Source organism: Podarcis tiliguerta, assembly GCF_965153285.1.
Source record: "Podarcis tiliguerta genome assembly, chromosome: 4".
In the NCBI taxonomy this organism is placed as follows: domain Eukaryota; kingdom Metazoa; phylum Chordata; class Lepidosauria; order Squamata; family Lacertidae; genus Podarcis; species Podarcis tiliguerta.
In genome coordinates, this window is record NC_139537.1 from 36,013,395 (window position 1) to 36,029,595 (window position 16,201).

Below are 16,201 nucleotides of genomic sequence, written 5' to 3' on the forward strand. Positions count from 1 at the left end.
AGGAAAGGGATCTCTGCCATTGAGATCAGAAATAGGATACATACAGATCTTTCAAGGAACTCTGACTGTACCTAGCTTGAGTGGTCCCATATACTCTGGTGATCCATTTGGTTCCCCAAACTAATTGCCACAAAAGATGAGGGCTTACCCAGAAAGAAGGGAAAACCTGAATTAGAGGCTGCACTATTCTCATGGTTGCCCATGCTATTAAAGCAAAGGTTCACTGAGCAAGGCTCACCAGGGATTAGCCCTAGAACGACCCCCAAATGCTTGGTCCTGCAATATGCCAATTCAATAAATAAAGATGAGAGTGAATATATGCAGGTGCGTTGTCTCCATTGCTAAGTAACTAACTATATACAGCTATTAATATACTTTAAACAGTAACACCCTGCTTTTCACCAGGTGGGTCCCAAAGCTGCTTATACTGTATAGAAAAACACAGAAGGATAATGGGATTCTACACACTTGAGCTAAAGGGAAGGACTTTCAGCTCAGAGAGTGTTACATTCATGCAGGATTAACCTTTAGCGTGTAGCAGTGGTGGAGTGACCCGTAGCTAATTGTTTTGGTGTGGACTGCTAGCTATGCCCTCCTCCAGGACAGAATTCTTTGTCTCTTTTTTGCCCCTCCCTTTAACATAATGTGTGTGTACCCCCGCCATCTTCACTGTATGATGTTTATATTGCTATTCCCAAATCTGGTAACAGTGCAAATTACAGGTCAATCTCCTTAATTAATGTAGATGCCAAGATATTACCAGCAATCCTTGCTTGCACCTTGCTGGTTGTGATATATCAGGTGGCCTTTGTTTGCCAAAGGCAGGGCGCACTTAATTTAAGACAAGTAGCAAATCCGGTGGCTTTAAAGAGTGAAAGAAATGATGCTGCTTTGATTCCCAACCCCCCCTCGATGCTGAAACAGCATTTTATAATATATATTGGCTGTTTCTTTCTGTTTTTTTAAATTTGGGTTTCCTCAGGAATTTATTAATTGGATTATAATATTGTACCTGTCTCCCCCATCACAGGTGAGGGTAAATGGGGTTCCCTTCAGCATGGCTGGTTTAGAGAAAGGTAGGAGGCAGGGCTTCCCTCACCGCTGATCTTTTATTTGTGTTTGGAGCCTTCGGAAGAATAGAGATTCATGGCTTCGTACACAGACAAGTGGAATTTAACACCGTGGATATCCAGATTCATTGTTGTAATTTATCAGTAGGCCCAAATCATCCATACCTGAACTAAATAGAATTGATAATTTTTGTGTGATTTCTGGCTATACAATTAACTGCTTAAAATTTGAATTAATGTCAGGGGGCACAATTAATATATCTAGTTTATATGCTAATTGGCAATTTATTTGGTACTTAGAGGTTATAACAGATTAAGTTACAGTCAAACCTTGGTTGTCGAATGTAATCCATTCCGGAAGCCCGTTCAGTTTCCAAAATGTTCGACAACTGAGGCTCAGCTTCCAATTGGTTGCAGGAGCTTCCTGCACTCAAGTGGAAACAGTGTCAGATGTTCGGCTTCTGAAAAACGTTCAAAAACTGGAGCATTTACTTCCAGGTTTTCGGAGTTCAATAGCCAAAACGTTCCAAAATGGAGCTGTTCAGGAACCGAGGTTTGACTAAATTTTGTTTTCAAGAAGCATTTCTCCATGATTAGATTGATTTTCAATAGTTTGACAGAGAAAGCTGTTTGGAAACATGCGTGTTTCTTGGACTTCATATTAGGGTGAGGCCGAATAAGATGAATATTTGGCCATGGATCATATGTGCTTCATGATATTTCCTTATGAATTCCCCAAGTGTTTTTTCTCAAATTTCATGGGGCATTTCAGAGGTTTGCTTGGGAGACCTCTTTCTTTCTTTAAAAAAGCTTTAGTTGTCAATATTGGAAGAAGGATTTGATTTTTAAGGTCTTCGTTTATACCTTAAAGCATACTTTTTACCTTGTACAAATGATTGGTGAGCCTCATCTTTCTGCAGATACCCTCATGTGTATAAACTTGGTAAGGATGCATTTGTTAGGGTATACAGAAATAAGAAGAAAAGGACCAGCGTGGTGTAGTAGTTAAGAGTGGTGGACTCATAATCTGGTGAACCGGGTTTGCTTCCCCGCTCCTCCACATGCAGCTGCTGGGTGACCTTGGGCTAGTCACACTTCTCTGAAGTCTCCCAGCCGCACTCACCTCACAGAGTGTTTGTTGTGGGGGAGGAAGGGAAAGGAGGTGGTTGGCTGCTTTGAGACTCCTGAAGGGGAGTGAAAGGCGGGATATCAAGTCCAAACTCTTCTTCTTCTTTTCTACCTGTAGTTTCAGTGGCTAGGGAGGCATGGCATACAATGTCTCATCAGTTATATTTTGACCAATATTTTCATGCTAAATTAACTCCTTGTACCTTTGATCAGTTGATTGGATGGGATGGATAATTTTAGTTCTTTTCAATGCTGCTGTTTAGGTACCACTTACCTGCATGGGCTGAATGGCATTACCTTCAACTGCAGCACCTATTGGTGCCCATTTATGGATCATCAGCTTTGAGTTGTCTCAACATCTCTTATATTGCTGGAGGAAATAATTAGATATGTGCAGAAAGCTAAACCCACAATAGTTGTTTATAAATGTTTATTGGAATGTTCTAAATTGGATGTTCAGGAACTTAGAGATTAATGGAATAAGGAGTTAGAGGGTTCTATACAGCCTAATCAATGGAAAGTTGCTTTAGCGGCTATATTTAATATTTTTTAGATTTAAAATGGAGACCAACATAACAAAAATGGATGTTTTGGGTATACTGGACTCCACAGTGTGTTTTTAAGAAGAAATTGATTAGTTCAGAGAGAAGCTGACAATATAATTCTGATAATGCCTCTTTGAAGGGTATGATTCGGGCATGTCCTGTGCTATTCTTTTTCTGGTCAGAATCATTGTTCTGATTGACTTCAAAAAAGCTATGCTTTGAGGATGTTCATGCACTCTCAAATTATATTCTTGTGGTGTGGAGACTAGCAGATGGACAACAAAAGTGTCCGTCTTATGGTTGCAAAGAGATTTATACTTCAAGCTTGGAAGAACAAACAATTTGAACACGTAGCTTATGGTCATCAATCTAGTTTGGATATAAGTTTATGTGTGAAAGTCAAGATTGATGGAATAATTTTTTGTGTGAATGTCAGCTGACTATGTTTCTTTCCTGTGTGTTATATTTGCAAAAATAATGTTGGCCACCTCAGTTGCCAACCCCAATCCTTTACACCTTACCCAACCTTACCCAAACCTGTCATATCTTCACAGCTTCCCTGTGTCCATCCATCCCTGCTTTATTCAAACTTTTGCTGTTGTTTAAAACTCTTATTTTAAAACCTGCCAAACCTGCCTTCTGTTACACTCTCTTTCCCTATCCTAACTTTATTCAAATCCAGGACTGTGATGTGGCACTACAAATCCTCCAATGGAGACTGCTCAATGACAGCTTTTACATTTTTACATATGTAGGAAGGTGCATGTAAAATCTCATGCTGGCATTTCTGTCAAATTCTCCCAGGGTAGTTTATGTTAATAGAAGAATAAAATGCAGTAAAAACACATTAACAAAGCTCCATATTAAAATGTTAAATCAGCAGGAAGGCACAAACATGATAGAATCTAACAAAACATCACTAGGTGTTCTGGGCGAATGAAAAATGTTATGCCTAGCACTGAAAAAAGCTGGAACTACACAAGCTTCTCCAGAGTAACACAACCAAGCAAACCCACTCCCCATTCATATTATGCCTAAGTTCAGAATATACTTGTAGAAGTGCATGTTTTCTTCTTAAATTCTTCACATGAAAAATCTCATTTGGAGTCAAAACATGTTGGGTGGGACTCCCCTGCCACCGCGCTGGAGTAGCCATGTGGATAAGTTGGAAACATTAGTTTTACTTAACTATCCATAGACAGTTTAATCCAAACTGGAAACTGAGGTTAATTTTAACGATGGCTTATTTGAAAAAGCCAGCGTCAGAAACCATGGTTTGATGTTGGCTTGTTTGCAGGTGGCGGTGTGGGTTAAACCACAGCGCCTAAGACATACTGATCAGAAGGTTGGCGGTTTGAATCCCCTCAACGGGGTGAGCTCCCGTTTTTCAGTCCCAGCTCCTGCCCACCTAGCAGTTCGTAAGCACGTCAAAGTGCATGTAGATAAATAGGTACCGCTCTGGCGGGAAGGTAAACAGCATTTCCGTGCGCTGCTCTGGTTTGCCAGAAACGGCTTAGTCATGCTGGCCACATGACCCGGAAGCTGTACACCTGCTCCCTCGGCCATTAAAGCGAGATGAGCGGTGTAACCCCAGAGTCGGTCACGACTGGACCTGATGGTCAGGGGTCCCTTTACCTTTACCTGTTTGTACAAAACCTTAGCTAAACCAACTACAGTGTGCCCCTCTTGAAACAAAACAACAAACTGTAGTTACTTGAAAATTGTGTTGGGTGCTTCCAAGTTCCTTCCAGCAGGGGAGCCTGAGTTTCTTTCATGTAGAAATCAGCAGAGGGAGCCTTCTTGGTAGTTCGTCCACCCTTGGGTTTTGAAAGGAGTGACTTGCAAGAGGGAATTCTCTGTGGCAGCCCCTGAGCTGAAGAATTCCCTCTCCACAGAGCTGCATCTGGCACCCTCATTGCACAACTTTTGTCCTATGCTGAGGAAATGCCCTTCTCTATATGAAACCTGCCCTGGAACCTTTCTGGTGAAGAGAAGGTTGTTGTTATTAACAACACAACAATAATAACATGAGAGATATGTCTATGTATGACAGTTCACCAGTGGTGCTTTATATGTTTCTCCTTAGGTTAGAGATAATGGTAGATATTTATTTAAAATTGCATACCGTATTTTGCCCTCACAGAAGCATTGCTCTGTGCTTCTTCTGGGGTAGTTTGTCCATCTTTGGTTGAACAGCCAACTACAGTAAAGGAAACTAAGAGTCCTGTCCTTTTATGGGGGGTGGGGATTGAAGATTGAATCAAAGGATGACACTCTCCTTACCCTTGTGACATTGTACAGTCATTTATGTGCAAGGATTGGAGGAGGTCAGAAGCAAGAGTTTGTGAAAAGCTTATTGATGAAGCTCGTTTTAAGAAGAGTTTTTCATTAGAATTTCCATGCCAAAAGTAAGTTACTTTGAGTGTAGATTCATTATTTAGAACAGGGAGGCCAAATCTGTAGTTGATCTATATCTCCTCCTCCAAACTTGCTGTTAGTCCCTCAGTACAATAACAACACACACAAAAACTATTTATCATGACTATTTGTCCCCATGATAGGACAAGGATCAGCTCTTTCTGTGTGGGGGATGCATATTAGTAAAATGGCAGGGAAGGTTTAAACACCTCCGCCCCCCCCGGGAAGATCTTTTTTAAAAGTCAGGCCATCCAATCAATCACGGAAGTCACATGTTATGTTGTTTTGACATTTAATGAATGGATTACTAGTACTAAAGCTTCATATGAAGTCATTCTGTTGCCTTTTAAAGCTTGCCCTCTCGCATTACACAATCTGCAAAGGTCACTCACAGCATACACTCTGATTATTTTCTAAACCAAAAAAATGGGCAACAGATTGCAAATTGCTGGATGCTATAAAACTCCATAAATTGAATAGGAATTGTGGAAACAGCCCACAGGAACTTTTTTCTTTTGCATAGCTCACAGTCCACGGCCCTGAATCTTCAAAGATCAAGTACTGCAGTTTGCTATCTTATACCTCACTGAAATAGGCATGGCTACTCTAAAAAGTTTTGTTTGATTCCAGTTCCTACAATTTCTATGTTTCTGTTTCTAGAAGACAGTGCTGCTTTTAAGTTTTGTCAGCAGTCTTGTTTTTAGGAAAGAAACTGAGCTCGTATATAAAGAAATGTGGAAGTAAATGTGGAGCAACTTCCCTATAAGGAAGGGTTACAATATTGGGTGCTCTTCTTTTAGTTTAGAAAGGTATGAGGAAAATGTCTGGGGAATGTTTGCCATAGCATGCTGAAGTCCCAAGCCCAGATCCTGCTATCTCTAGGTAGGGCTAGGACAGACCCCTAGAGTCTGATTTTGTATAGGGCAGTTTCCTATTCTATAATAGAGGAACATAAAATTATGCCTGGAGTGAAGAAGGTGAACAGAGATGTTTTTTCTTCCTCTCTCATAATATTAGAGCCTGCAATCATCCAATGAATATGAGTAAAAAATACTTGGGACAGACTCAAGGAAGCACTCCCACAGCACTGGAGATTGTGGTGGAGGAGATGTGATTCAGTTCACATTTAACAACAATTTACCTCATTTATGCTTCCTGAAACCATAGATGAACTGAAATGTAATTGTCCTTCAAAATTTGCACTTCTCCAAATTTTACAGTACATTTCTCCAAACCATGTATACAAATACGCATTTACTAGGCAAAGTGTGCCTAAACCTCAGATATTCTTACAAATAGTCTTTTAAAAAATAACATGAAAAGCATTATATTAGGAGAAATTCACACAACAACGCTGATGAATTTTCATGTAGCCTTTTTTCAAAAAAAGAAAAAAAAAATCACAAAGGGATGTGGAAAACTGAACTTGATTGGGGGGGAAATTAGAATCCAAAATGGACAGATTAGCCTATCGCTACACAGCACTTAGTTAAACTATGGAACACGTTACAAGGTGTAGTGATGGCTTTACAAAGGATTTGGACGATAAGAGTTATCAGTGGCTACAAGCCACAATATCTATGCTCTACCACCACAGTCACTGGGAATCTCAAATGACTCCGATTCTGTTTGGGAGCTTCTGATAGGTATCTGGCTTCCCACTTTAAGAACAGTGTGCTGGATGAGATGGGCCTTTGGTCTGATCTGGCTGGGCTGTTTTTATATTCTTACGGATATGTATAAAATGAGAAGACACAATTAAAATTACTATTTTAAGAAACGCTGGTAAGATTTTTATTAAATTACCTTCGATTGAGAATTTTCTTTTTCTTCAGCATGGTTGCTGAAAAATGTCATTCTATGGCTATCAATATAAAATTTCAATGCATGGTATGAGTCATAAACCCCAAAATATCAGGAGAAATACTGCAGAATTTGTTTACTGTCATCACATTTAGAAAGTTTTAAACTGGCACAGATTCTTTACTGCTTATGGTTATTTCATGTAGATGCCGCTATTGCTAAAAGAAACTGTAAATGTGAATATGAGTCAAGAATAAAATGTGAGCTATTCAGAATTTAAAATAATTGAAAAATAAGTGATGCACAATATAATCCAAACAATGTACTCTAGAAATAATTCTTACCTTATTTGAATCAAATATATTAAACACTGTCTCAACATAGGTATTTGCCTGATCAGTTGGGTTATCAAGACCAAGGAGCCTCTTGCATTCATACATGCTGAGTTGTCCAGACGGGCATTCTTTCATGAATTTTGCATACCAGTGATGGTTTTCCATAGCAACAATCTCCTCAATTGATTCATTGCCACCCATCTTGTTGTCAGATGCTTGTCCTTCTCTTTGCTCAAGTCTGCTTCTACACAGGAATCTACCCTCACTATCAATGGCTCTCATCCAACTGGGATACACAAAGAAACTACAAACCCTATAGCTATTGTAAACCTCTTACACATCATTATAGGCTGGGTAAAAATAGAAGCCAAGTGGGATTACGTACAGCAATCCATTTTAATATGGGTGGATTTCATCGATAAGTGCACTCCCATCAAGTTACAAAAATAGCAGTAGTCCTCTGTGAGGACCATAAAGAAGGCTGATCGCCAAAAAATTGATGCTTTTGAATTATGGTGCTGGAGGAGACTCTTGAGAGTCCCATGGACGGCAAGAAGATCAAACCTCTCCATTCTGAAGGAAATCAGCCCTGAGTGCTCACTGGAAGGACAGATTCTGAAGCTGAGGCTCCAGTACTTTGGCCACCTCATGAGAAGAGAAGACTCCCTGGAAAAAGACCCTGATGCTGGGAAAGATGGAGGGCACAAGGAGAAGGGGAGGACAGAGGACGAGATGGTTGGACAGTGTTCTCGAAGCTACCAGCATGAGTCTGACCAAACTGCGGGAGGCAGTGGAAGACAAGAGTGCCTGGCATGCTCTGGTCCATGGGGTCACCAAGAGTCGGACACGACTAAACGACTAAACAACAACAACAATTGTCAAAATGGGGCATCATTCAGGCTTAAAGGAAACTGATATTCCATCTACCATTAGATGTCCTATGAAATGATTTGCCTGGGCAGGGAACAAAATACTGGTTGCCCCAGTGATGGTCTGAAAGTGCCCACTGTAAACAGCGTTCAAAAATTCCCATTGTTCTAGGCGCGTTTTGCAACAGGGAATTTCATTAATGCGAGCTGTTTCTGAGCTCAGGGTGCAGTACTGAGCCAAAGATTTCAGATTAAAACTGCCACTGCTGGAAGAAAAGGATTTTTTTTCTGCCCCACTTCCAGCCGTTCTCAAAAGACTAGAGAAGAGACCCTCATAAGAATATTAGGAGGGTGGGCAGGGGAAGTATGGCTTTGTTTTTTGCAGTCTTCAGATGAGGACTTGACCATGTTAAAAATGGACATAAGATTTTAGCTGCAGTTCATTTTCAGCTTTGTATTCTTCTTATAATAAAGTGCACCTAGACACACCATTGCAGCGCCCATAACTTAGGTTTAAGGTGCCATTTAGCTCCTAGCTTTCATATCTCTGTTTCTAAAACTGACTGTAAAAAATGCTAGCAACCAGAGGTGCTCTCTGCCTCCCAATAACTGTAGCTCGTGTGTTAACATCTTCTCCTTAAATATGCCTAAATTTGTATCCCATGTGCTGATTCCACCAATATATATTCTGCCCCAAGAAGGGCAGTCCTGGGATCTTGCTTTTGGCCAGGTGAGTAGCTGACAACCTGTAACCCAGCTGGCAGTGTTCCCCTGGCCAGGGGCTGGATTTCAGTTTGGTGTGATTCAGTGCTTGGGACAATCTGGGCTCTAGGAGAATGTGGGAGCCCATCAAGATTTGAGACATGCTGGGATGAGTTCTATGTTACACAAAGGACCAAACTCTACCAGCACATCCCTACAAACATGTGTCAAAAGAACTGAGGAAGAGTCTCAGTGGACTTCACCAACCTGTTTCCAGAGTGGCTAATCGCAGTGGTGGACTCTCAGTTTTCAGCGGTGTCCTGTGTGATGCTAAAATTTGGTGCCGCCTGCCTCTCATGCTCCGCTCTACAGCATTGTGTTGGATCTTAAAAGTGAATACCTTGTACTGAATTCTGCCCTTTATTTCCTTAACTTGTATTGTGAATGGTTTCTTTGCTACTAAGAGGGTAGTTTATTCTGCCACTTCCACCTCAGTTCAAACATGGCTCTTATTCAGTTCTCTCTATTTAGGCAGTTTCCTATTCCTTAAAAGATATTAAGCATATAACTTATTGGAAGAGGATTCATTAATTTGTCAAAGAGGTAATAAGAAAGACGCAGCAGGGCTCCCAATCTTTAAGCTTTATGGCATTAATTTTATCTGATTAATTTGATTATATCTGGATCACAGTTTTCACAACAAAATTCATCGGCCTCGTGCAGAAGTTACACTTATCAGTTATTGAGCTAATAATTATTTTGCCATCAGATTGCCTGATCTACGAGCCACTGCGCCACAAAATATCTCTAAGCATGGGGGAGTGGGGGTGGCTGCTCACGGTTTTCACAATAAAATTAATTGCTCTCATGCAGACATATTCTTGGTTTATGAGATAGTATCTGTATTCCCCCAAGTTGCCTGATCTATGAGCCACTGTACCAGCAAATATATGTTTTATGTATGGGGATGGATGTGTGTTTGATGTGCCATCAGTGTTATGAATGGTGATGCTGTATGGGCCTCATGATTCAGCAACCTTAGAATCTAGATTATGCTAAAGTAGCTGCATACTTCATTTATGCTGAAACGGCTGCCACTGTTGATTGTAATGAGGTGCAGTGCTGTACATTTTGGGATGGTCCATCAATGTTGAGGGGGGAAATCCTGCATCACATTTCTTCTCTGTCCTCCTCCTGTGGTCATAATTCAAACACACACTATTTTACCAGTGTAAGAGCCAGTGTGGTGTAGTGGTTAAGAGCGGTAGTCTCATAATCTGGGGAACCGGGTTCGCGTCTCCGCTCCTCCACATGCAGCTGCTGGGTGACCTTGGGCCAGTCACACTTCTCTGAAGTCTCTCAGCCTCACTCACCTCACAAAGTGTTTGTTGTGGGGGAGGAAGGGAAAGGAGAATGTTAGCCGCTTTGAGACTCCTGAAGGGGAGTGAAAGGCGGGATATCAAATCCAAACTACCCTAAAGTAACTTCCATTGAGGGACGTGGGTGGGGCTGTGGTCTAAACCACTGAGCCTAGGGCTTGCCGATCAGAAGGTTGGCGGTTCGAATCCCCGCGATCAAGTGCAAGTAGATAAATAGGTACCACTCCGGCGGGAAGGTAAATGGTGTTTCCGTGCACTGCTCTGGTTCATCAGAAGCGGCTTAGTCATGCTGGCCACATGACCCGGAAGCTATCTGCAGACAAACGCTGGCTCCTTCGGCCTATAGAGCGAGATGAGCGCCGCAACCCCAAAGTGGTCCGCGACTGGACCTAATGGTCAGGGGTACCTTTACCTTTAACTTCCATTGAATACAGTGGGACTTACCTAAGAATATACATTCGAATGCAGCATGAGGGTGCTTATGGGCTTGCAAAAGTTTAGCGAGCTTTTTATTTTTTTGGGAACATTCCCTTTATTCAACACTGCAAGCTACATTTAAAATAGACCCGTGTTTCCAAAAGCAATTTGGAGTGCGTATGGGGCCAGGCATGCAGTTCTCTAAGGTGTGGCCTCTTTCAGCAGAGATGGAAAGCCCATCTTCAAAAATCCTGGCTTGTGCTTCCCTTCTATCAAGAAGAGCTGACTCCATGCTTGGGGGGGGCATTGTCCAAGTGCCCTTTTGTGAACCTCCCCATTTATCACCTGGCTCTCTCCAGCCTTTTGCCAGTGTTCCTTTTCTGGTGGGGGGAGTACTGGTAGTGGCATGCAAGAGCAATACTGCAGGCAGCTGAATCGGGAAACTTGCCATTTAAATTCCCCACAAAGCTCTGGCATGACACTAGCTCAGGAGCATTGTGGGATATTAAAATGGTTGGCTCTGGACCTAGCTATTTGGTGCCAATTGGAGCAATTTCTCCCTCCATCCCCAGAAAAGGCATTAGTGGCAGACCCTGCTGGGGTTTTGATGGCTGCCTAATAGCTAATAATACAGAGCCTTGGGTGCTAATAAATGTCCCTTTACTCTTCAGCAGAAAAGATTTGCTTTGTCTTAAGTACAAAGAGTTCTCCAGAGCAACAGAAACAGCTTCGCCCTGTTCCTTGATAATCACACCAGTCTATCAGAGGGAAGGGAGAGCTCCTTCTCTCCATTTTCCTACTATCTAAGTGTTGCAGCAGTTGCCCTTTGGAGGGCAACAGATGAGACTAGAAGGCAAGCAGTTTCGGGGCTATTTGCATTCCCCGATAAGGGAATGACTGCTGCATTCTCTTCTGAGATGTAAGAAATTCGGTTTTACTCCTGTTCGATTATACAATTTTGAATAGGCCACAGCTCCGTTTCCAAGCAGAAGCTTCCAAATTCAATCCCTGGTATGTCAGATTCATTGGACTCTTGAAGGGAGCACTGGGATGTCTCTTTGCCTGTGGGGCTGAAAATTTACCACTGAAGAACGAAAGTGCTCTGAAATTCACGAGAATGTAAGAGCCGATTGGATCAGGCCAGGGCCCTATCTAATCCAGCATCCTGTTTCTCACAGTGGCCAACCAGATGTCTATGGGACACCCACCAGTAGGACCTGAGCTCAACAACACTCTCCTCTCCTTCAGAAGCATACTGCCTCCTACAGTGGAGGGTAGAATATAGTCATCCTAGTTAGTAGCCATTGATAGCCTTTCCCTCCATGCCTTAGAAGAGTCCATTGAGCTTCCATATGGAAACTGACAGGTAATCTGTCACCTATTGAAGGCTTTCCCTGGTTGGGGAAAACTTCCCTCTGGTGGACCTCTGCCCTTCATCAGAAGGCTTGGCAGACTGACCTGTCTGTGGTAGCAGCATGCAAAGCAGCACCAGGCGTCTGGATCGAATCAGCTTTTGAGTTTCCCACAATGCCTCAGGACATGGGCATTACTGGAGGTTGAAAGTGTGGCTAGATGCAGCCACTGGATGATGCTCATATTGCCAGGTCATATTATTTTTTTAGGAGCCCAGGGCAGGTAACAGCAGTAGGCCCTGCACCTGCTCAAGGCTGCCAGGTGCCAACACCATTCCTTTTTATTTTTCATATACTACAATCTTTGACCAGAGAAAAACCTGTAAACATGGATATACGTTTTTAGGTCTGCTAGGTCTAGTTGCTTGCTAGAGATGGGCACCATCCCTATAACTATTCTTTGAGTTGAAAAGAATACTAGAGAACACGATTTGTACTATTGCGTCCTTGTGTTTCTCTTATCACTTCCTCAACTGTGCACCACTTTCTTCCACCCAAAGTGCATCTAAGAAAGCTCAGGTGACGTGACAACTGTTAGTGCCTCCTTACCACTGCTGTGATTCCAGTCATTTTGCAATGGTTTTTCTATGTTCAAGTACCAACCAACTTAAAGTTCTAGGAACACTGTTATACATGTCATCAAATTAGAACTGTGGTGTGCCTCAAAGAATAGGAGTAGCTAATGCTGTTTGAAGGCCTGAGTCATGTACAACCCAACCACACACCTACGTTTTTGTGTCTTCCCAAGCCTCCCCCAATTTTAGTGATGGATGCTAAAATAATAAGTCCTTTGAAGGCTATGCAGTTGCTCCTTTCCCAGTCATCAGATAGTTCATTCAATAAGTGGAGAGGGAACGATGAGCATGGATCAGCTGAGGAGGTGGGTTGTGCCTGTGTGCTGCCCTCGCATGTGGGAATGTGCATGAGTGTGGGGTGGACATGCCCACTCTTGGCCACTGGCAAGTGACTCCCAAAGGGTTGGCTCAAGCTCAGGGTGGTCCATGGGCCAGAAAAGGGGTGATTGCCCTGCCTTAAGTGCATGAGATATAAACATGGCTTTTAAACACTATGCGTACATGTCACAGGGAACTAGAGCCCATTACAGCTGCCTGCAGTGTGGACACACTCGACACAATCCAGGCTCACTTTACATTCTATCCATCTCCCCTCTCATCATGTTTTGCAAAGGAGTTTCCAGGCCTCCTCCTCCTTTCCCATCAGCATCCTTCTGTGATTGGAGAGCTGTGCTCATGGGAAGACATCTGAGGCAAAGGGGTGGGCCTGGTAGCAGGGAACACACAAAGCAGCAGTAGCACATCCCAGAAGGTTTTGAAAGACACAAAGCGGGGACTGGATCATGCCAATGGTGTATATGAGATATGCATGGGATGTATCTCTGTCAATATGGAATACATGCTGGGGGCACACATAAAGATTGCAATGTCTGAAGCACTGCTAGTCTGTACTTGAAAAGCATGTATGATTTTCATGAAACCTTTAATGTTTATTGATCAATCCACTAAGTTACACTATTTTTATCCCATCCTCCTTCTAGGGAGTGTGGAGTTGTTTCTTTTTATCCTGACAACACCGTGAACTAAGTTTGATGGAAAGGAAATGATGAATACTCTGGTGAGCTTCCCAGCTGAGTGGATATTTGAGCCTGTGTCTCACAAGTCTTAGCCCAACACTCCATCCACCACACTGACTTTCAAATGCAAGCTAGATAGCTTTGGGTTCAAATCCACATCAGGCCAACAATTAATTGGGTATCGTCAAGGCAAATCCATACCCTTTTGCCTCAATTTATCGCCTTTAAAATAGAACAATAGAACTGTTGGCTGAAAAACTAAGACAAAATTGGAAAACTACTGTGTATTCTAAGTGAACCAGAGTCACCAATAACAACTGATTTTCATTTGCTATCTAATAAATGTATCATTCAACACCATGGTGCAAAATTCCAGAAGAAAAATCCAACACCACTTTTATATTCCACGATAAGCCACATCCATTCTCTATCACATGGGAATGTTTCCTAGGAATGACTGAACAGAGTTTAAATGATTTGATTAGAAAGTACTTGATGTCTAGCATATTCCCCAGGGAGCCACAGAAATGCAATTGTCAAGTAAGAAGCTGGATTTTCAAAAGAACATGGGCTATAAATTGGTATTTCTTTCATTTCTAAGCATTGCATTCAATGAAACGGTATGATGCCGAGATACCTTCGAAGCGTATTCAAAGTTGTTTAAAGGTGGTTTTTATAGCCAAAGTACCAGCAGCGAGAACAATGCAAATGTAGAAGATAATTATACCTTACCTTATTCATATCAAAAGTATGAAAGACTTGCTCAACATACTTATTGGCTTCTGGAGTGAGTCCTTGTAGACCCAACACTGATTTAAATTCATGTAGACAGAGCTGTCCAGAGGGGCATTCCCTCATAAACTTTGTGTACCAGTGGTGAATTTCCAGAGCATCGATGTCATCCGCAGACCCATTGGCACCCATAATGTCCAACATTCCAAGTATCCTCGTTTGATTTTTTTAGTATATTTTCATCCAAGTGATTTCACTGCCCAGTGGCAATTGCTTTGCTTATAGCTACCATTCAAACACCAACATGTCATATAAGGAACGAGCTACCGTAAACCTCTTTACAGCTTACTGCAGAAATAGGCTATGTATATATAACTTCCTAGACAGATTACCTTCAGTACCCAGTTTAAATACAGAAAGGTTTTCTCAGTGGGTGGCAGTATCTCCTCAACCAGAATAAAGCAGTACGATATCTCTGTGTAATTATTTGTAGAGTGCATCGTACAATGATCCCAGCTGTCTTCAGTGTGTGTATAGATGTTGCTGAGTTGTTGTGTTTTAAATATCCTGCATTGGTAGGGGTAGGACCTTTGATGCGCCTTCCAAAGCTCTGTTTCTACCAGGCTTTGATATAAGTAGCAATTGGGGGGAAAGTTTTCTTAGTAGGGTATTCTTACCTTACAGCAGGCTTTCTCAACCTGTGGGTCCCCAGATGTTATTGAACTACAACTCCCATCATCCCTAGCTAGCAAGGCCAGAGCTCAGGGATGATGGGAGTCCAACAACACCTGGGGACCCACAGGTTGAGAACCGCTGCCTTAGAGGGTCTCTTCTAGGACTTTGCTATCGCTTTGGTGGCACAATTGCTTTTCTGTTCTCCTAATCTTTAACGTTCTGAATTTTACCATGGTCTTTTTTTAAAAAAATAATAATAATTGTAAGCCTTATTACTTTTTATGTTTAATTACACCGCTTTCATTGTTATTATATTATCTTGTTGGAAACCAACCAACCAAACTCTGTGAACTATTTGGCTGAAGGGCAGTATATAAATGTACAAAATTAACTAAACTGACCTCTTTTGGATACCTCCAGACTGGCATTAATTTGCAGGAGTGATTCAAATGCAGACTGGAGTGCTACGTTTGTGCATTTGAAGGAGGTTAAAGAGCTGTGTTGTCCCACTTCCCAGGAATTTTTTGCATGTTTGGAAGGTAACTGAGAAATGCATTGAAAAGCGTGCGATGAATAAATGATTAACGGGAAGAGCTGTAAATACCCTATGCATATGGGATGAAAAAAAGAATGAATGCTCATGGTCACATCACTGCCTGGTGAACAAATTGGAACAAATGCTCAACAAAGACTGGACATAATACAACCATGCTGTAATCTTTGTACAAGCAAATCAGGATGAATGTTGAATCAACAGGTTATCGGGAGGAGCCCTTTCTTAAAACAACTATGAGACCTTGTTGCTTAATTGCATGAACTTGGCAGGGTAGCAACTTGCTCACACTGACTTGCTTCTTCGGTGACAAGGGCAGTATCAAACTTCCACATTTAGGACATGCTATTATGCCAATGGACAGCTGTTTATTCTGGCTTTCCCCAGTTCAGACTTTATTCCCTTTATTGTATTTTCTTTTTCCCTCCTCTCTGATGTGTAAAAAAACAACTGTTTTGCAGCCTCTTAAAAGACTAACCTACTTATAATGGCATAAGATTTCATGAACAAATGGAATCGAGTCCCTGACAGTATATGGCACCTATAACTAGGTTACTCATCTGAAAGTTGCT

The 16,201-nt window shown here is 41.9% G+C and overlaps 1 protein-coding gene across 3 annotated transcripts in view; it reads right to left on the minus strand.

Annotated features, from left to right (window-relative positions):
* GUCA1C (guanylate cyclase activator 1C) overlaps nt 1-14,705 on the minus strand; it is a gene marked incomplete at its 5' end in the record, with an annotated part of 49,009 nt that extends 34,304 nt beyond the window's left edge. The window contains one exon of one of the 3 annotated variants that reach the window (XM_083438502.1): nt 14,402-14,705. In XM_083438502.1, coding sequence (XP_083294628.1) covers nt 14,402-14,605 — 204 coding nt within the window. Of the gene's footprint in view, nt 1-7,308; nt 7,501-14,401 lie in introns of those variants that run through there. The other 2 variants (XM_083438503.1, XM_083438504.1) reach the window with 2 other exon arrangements.
* Between the last annotated feature and the right edge of the window lie 1,496 nt (nt 14,706-16,201).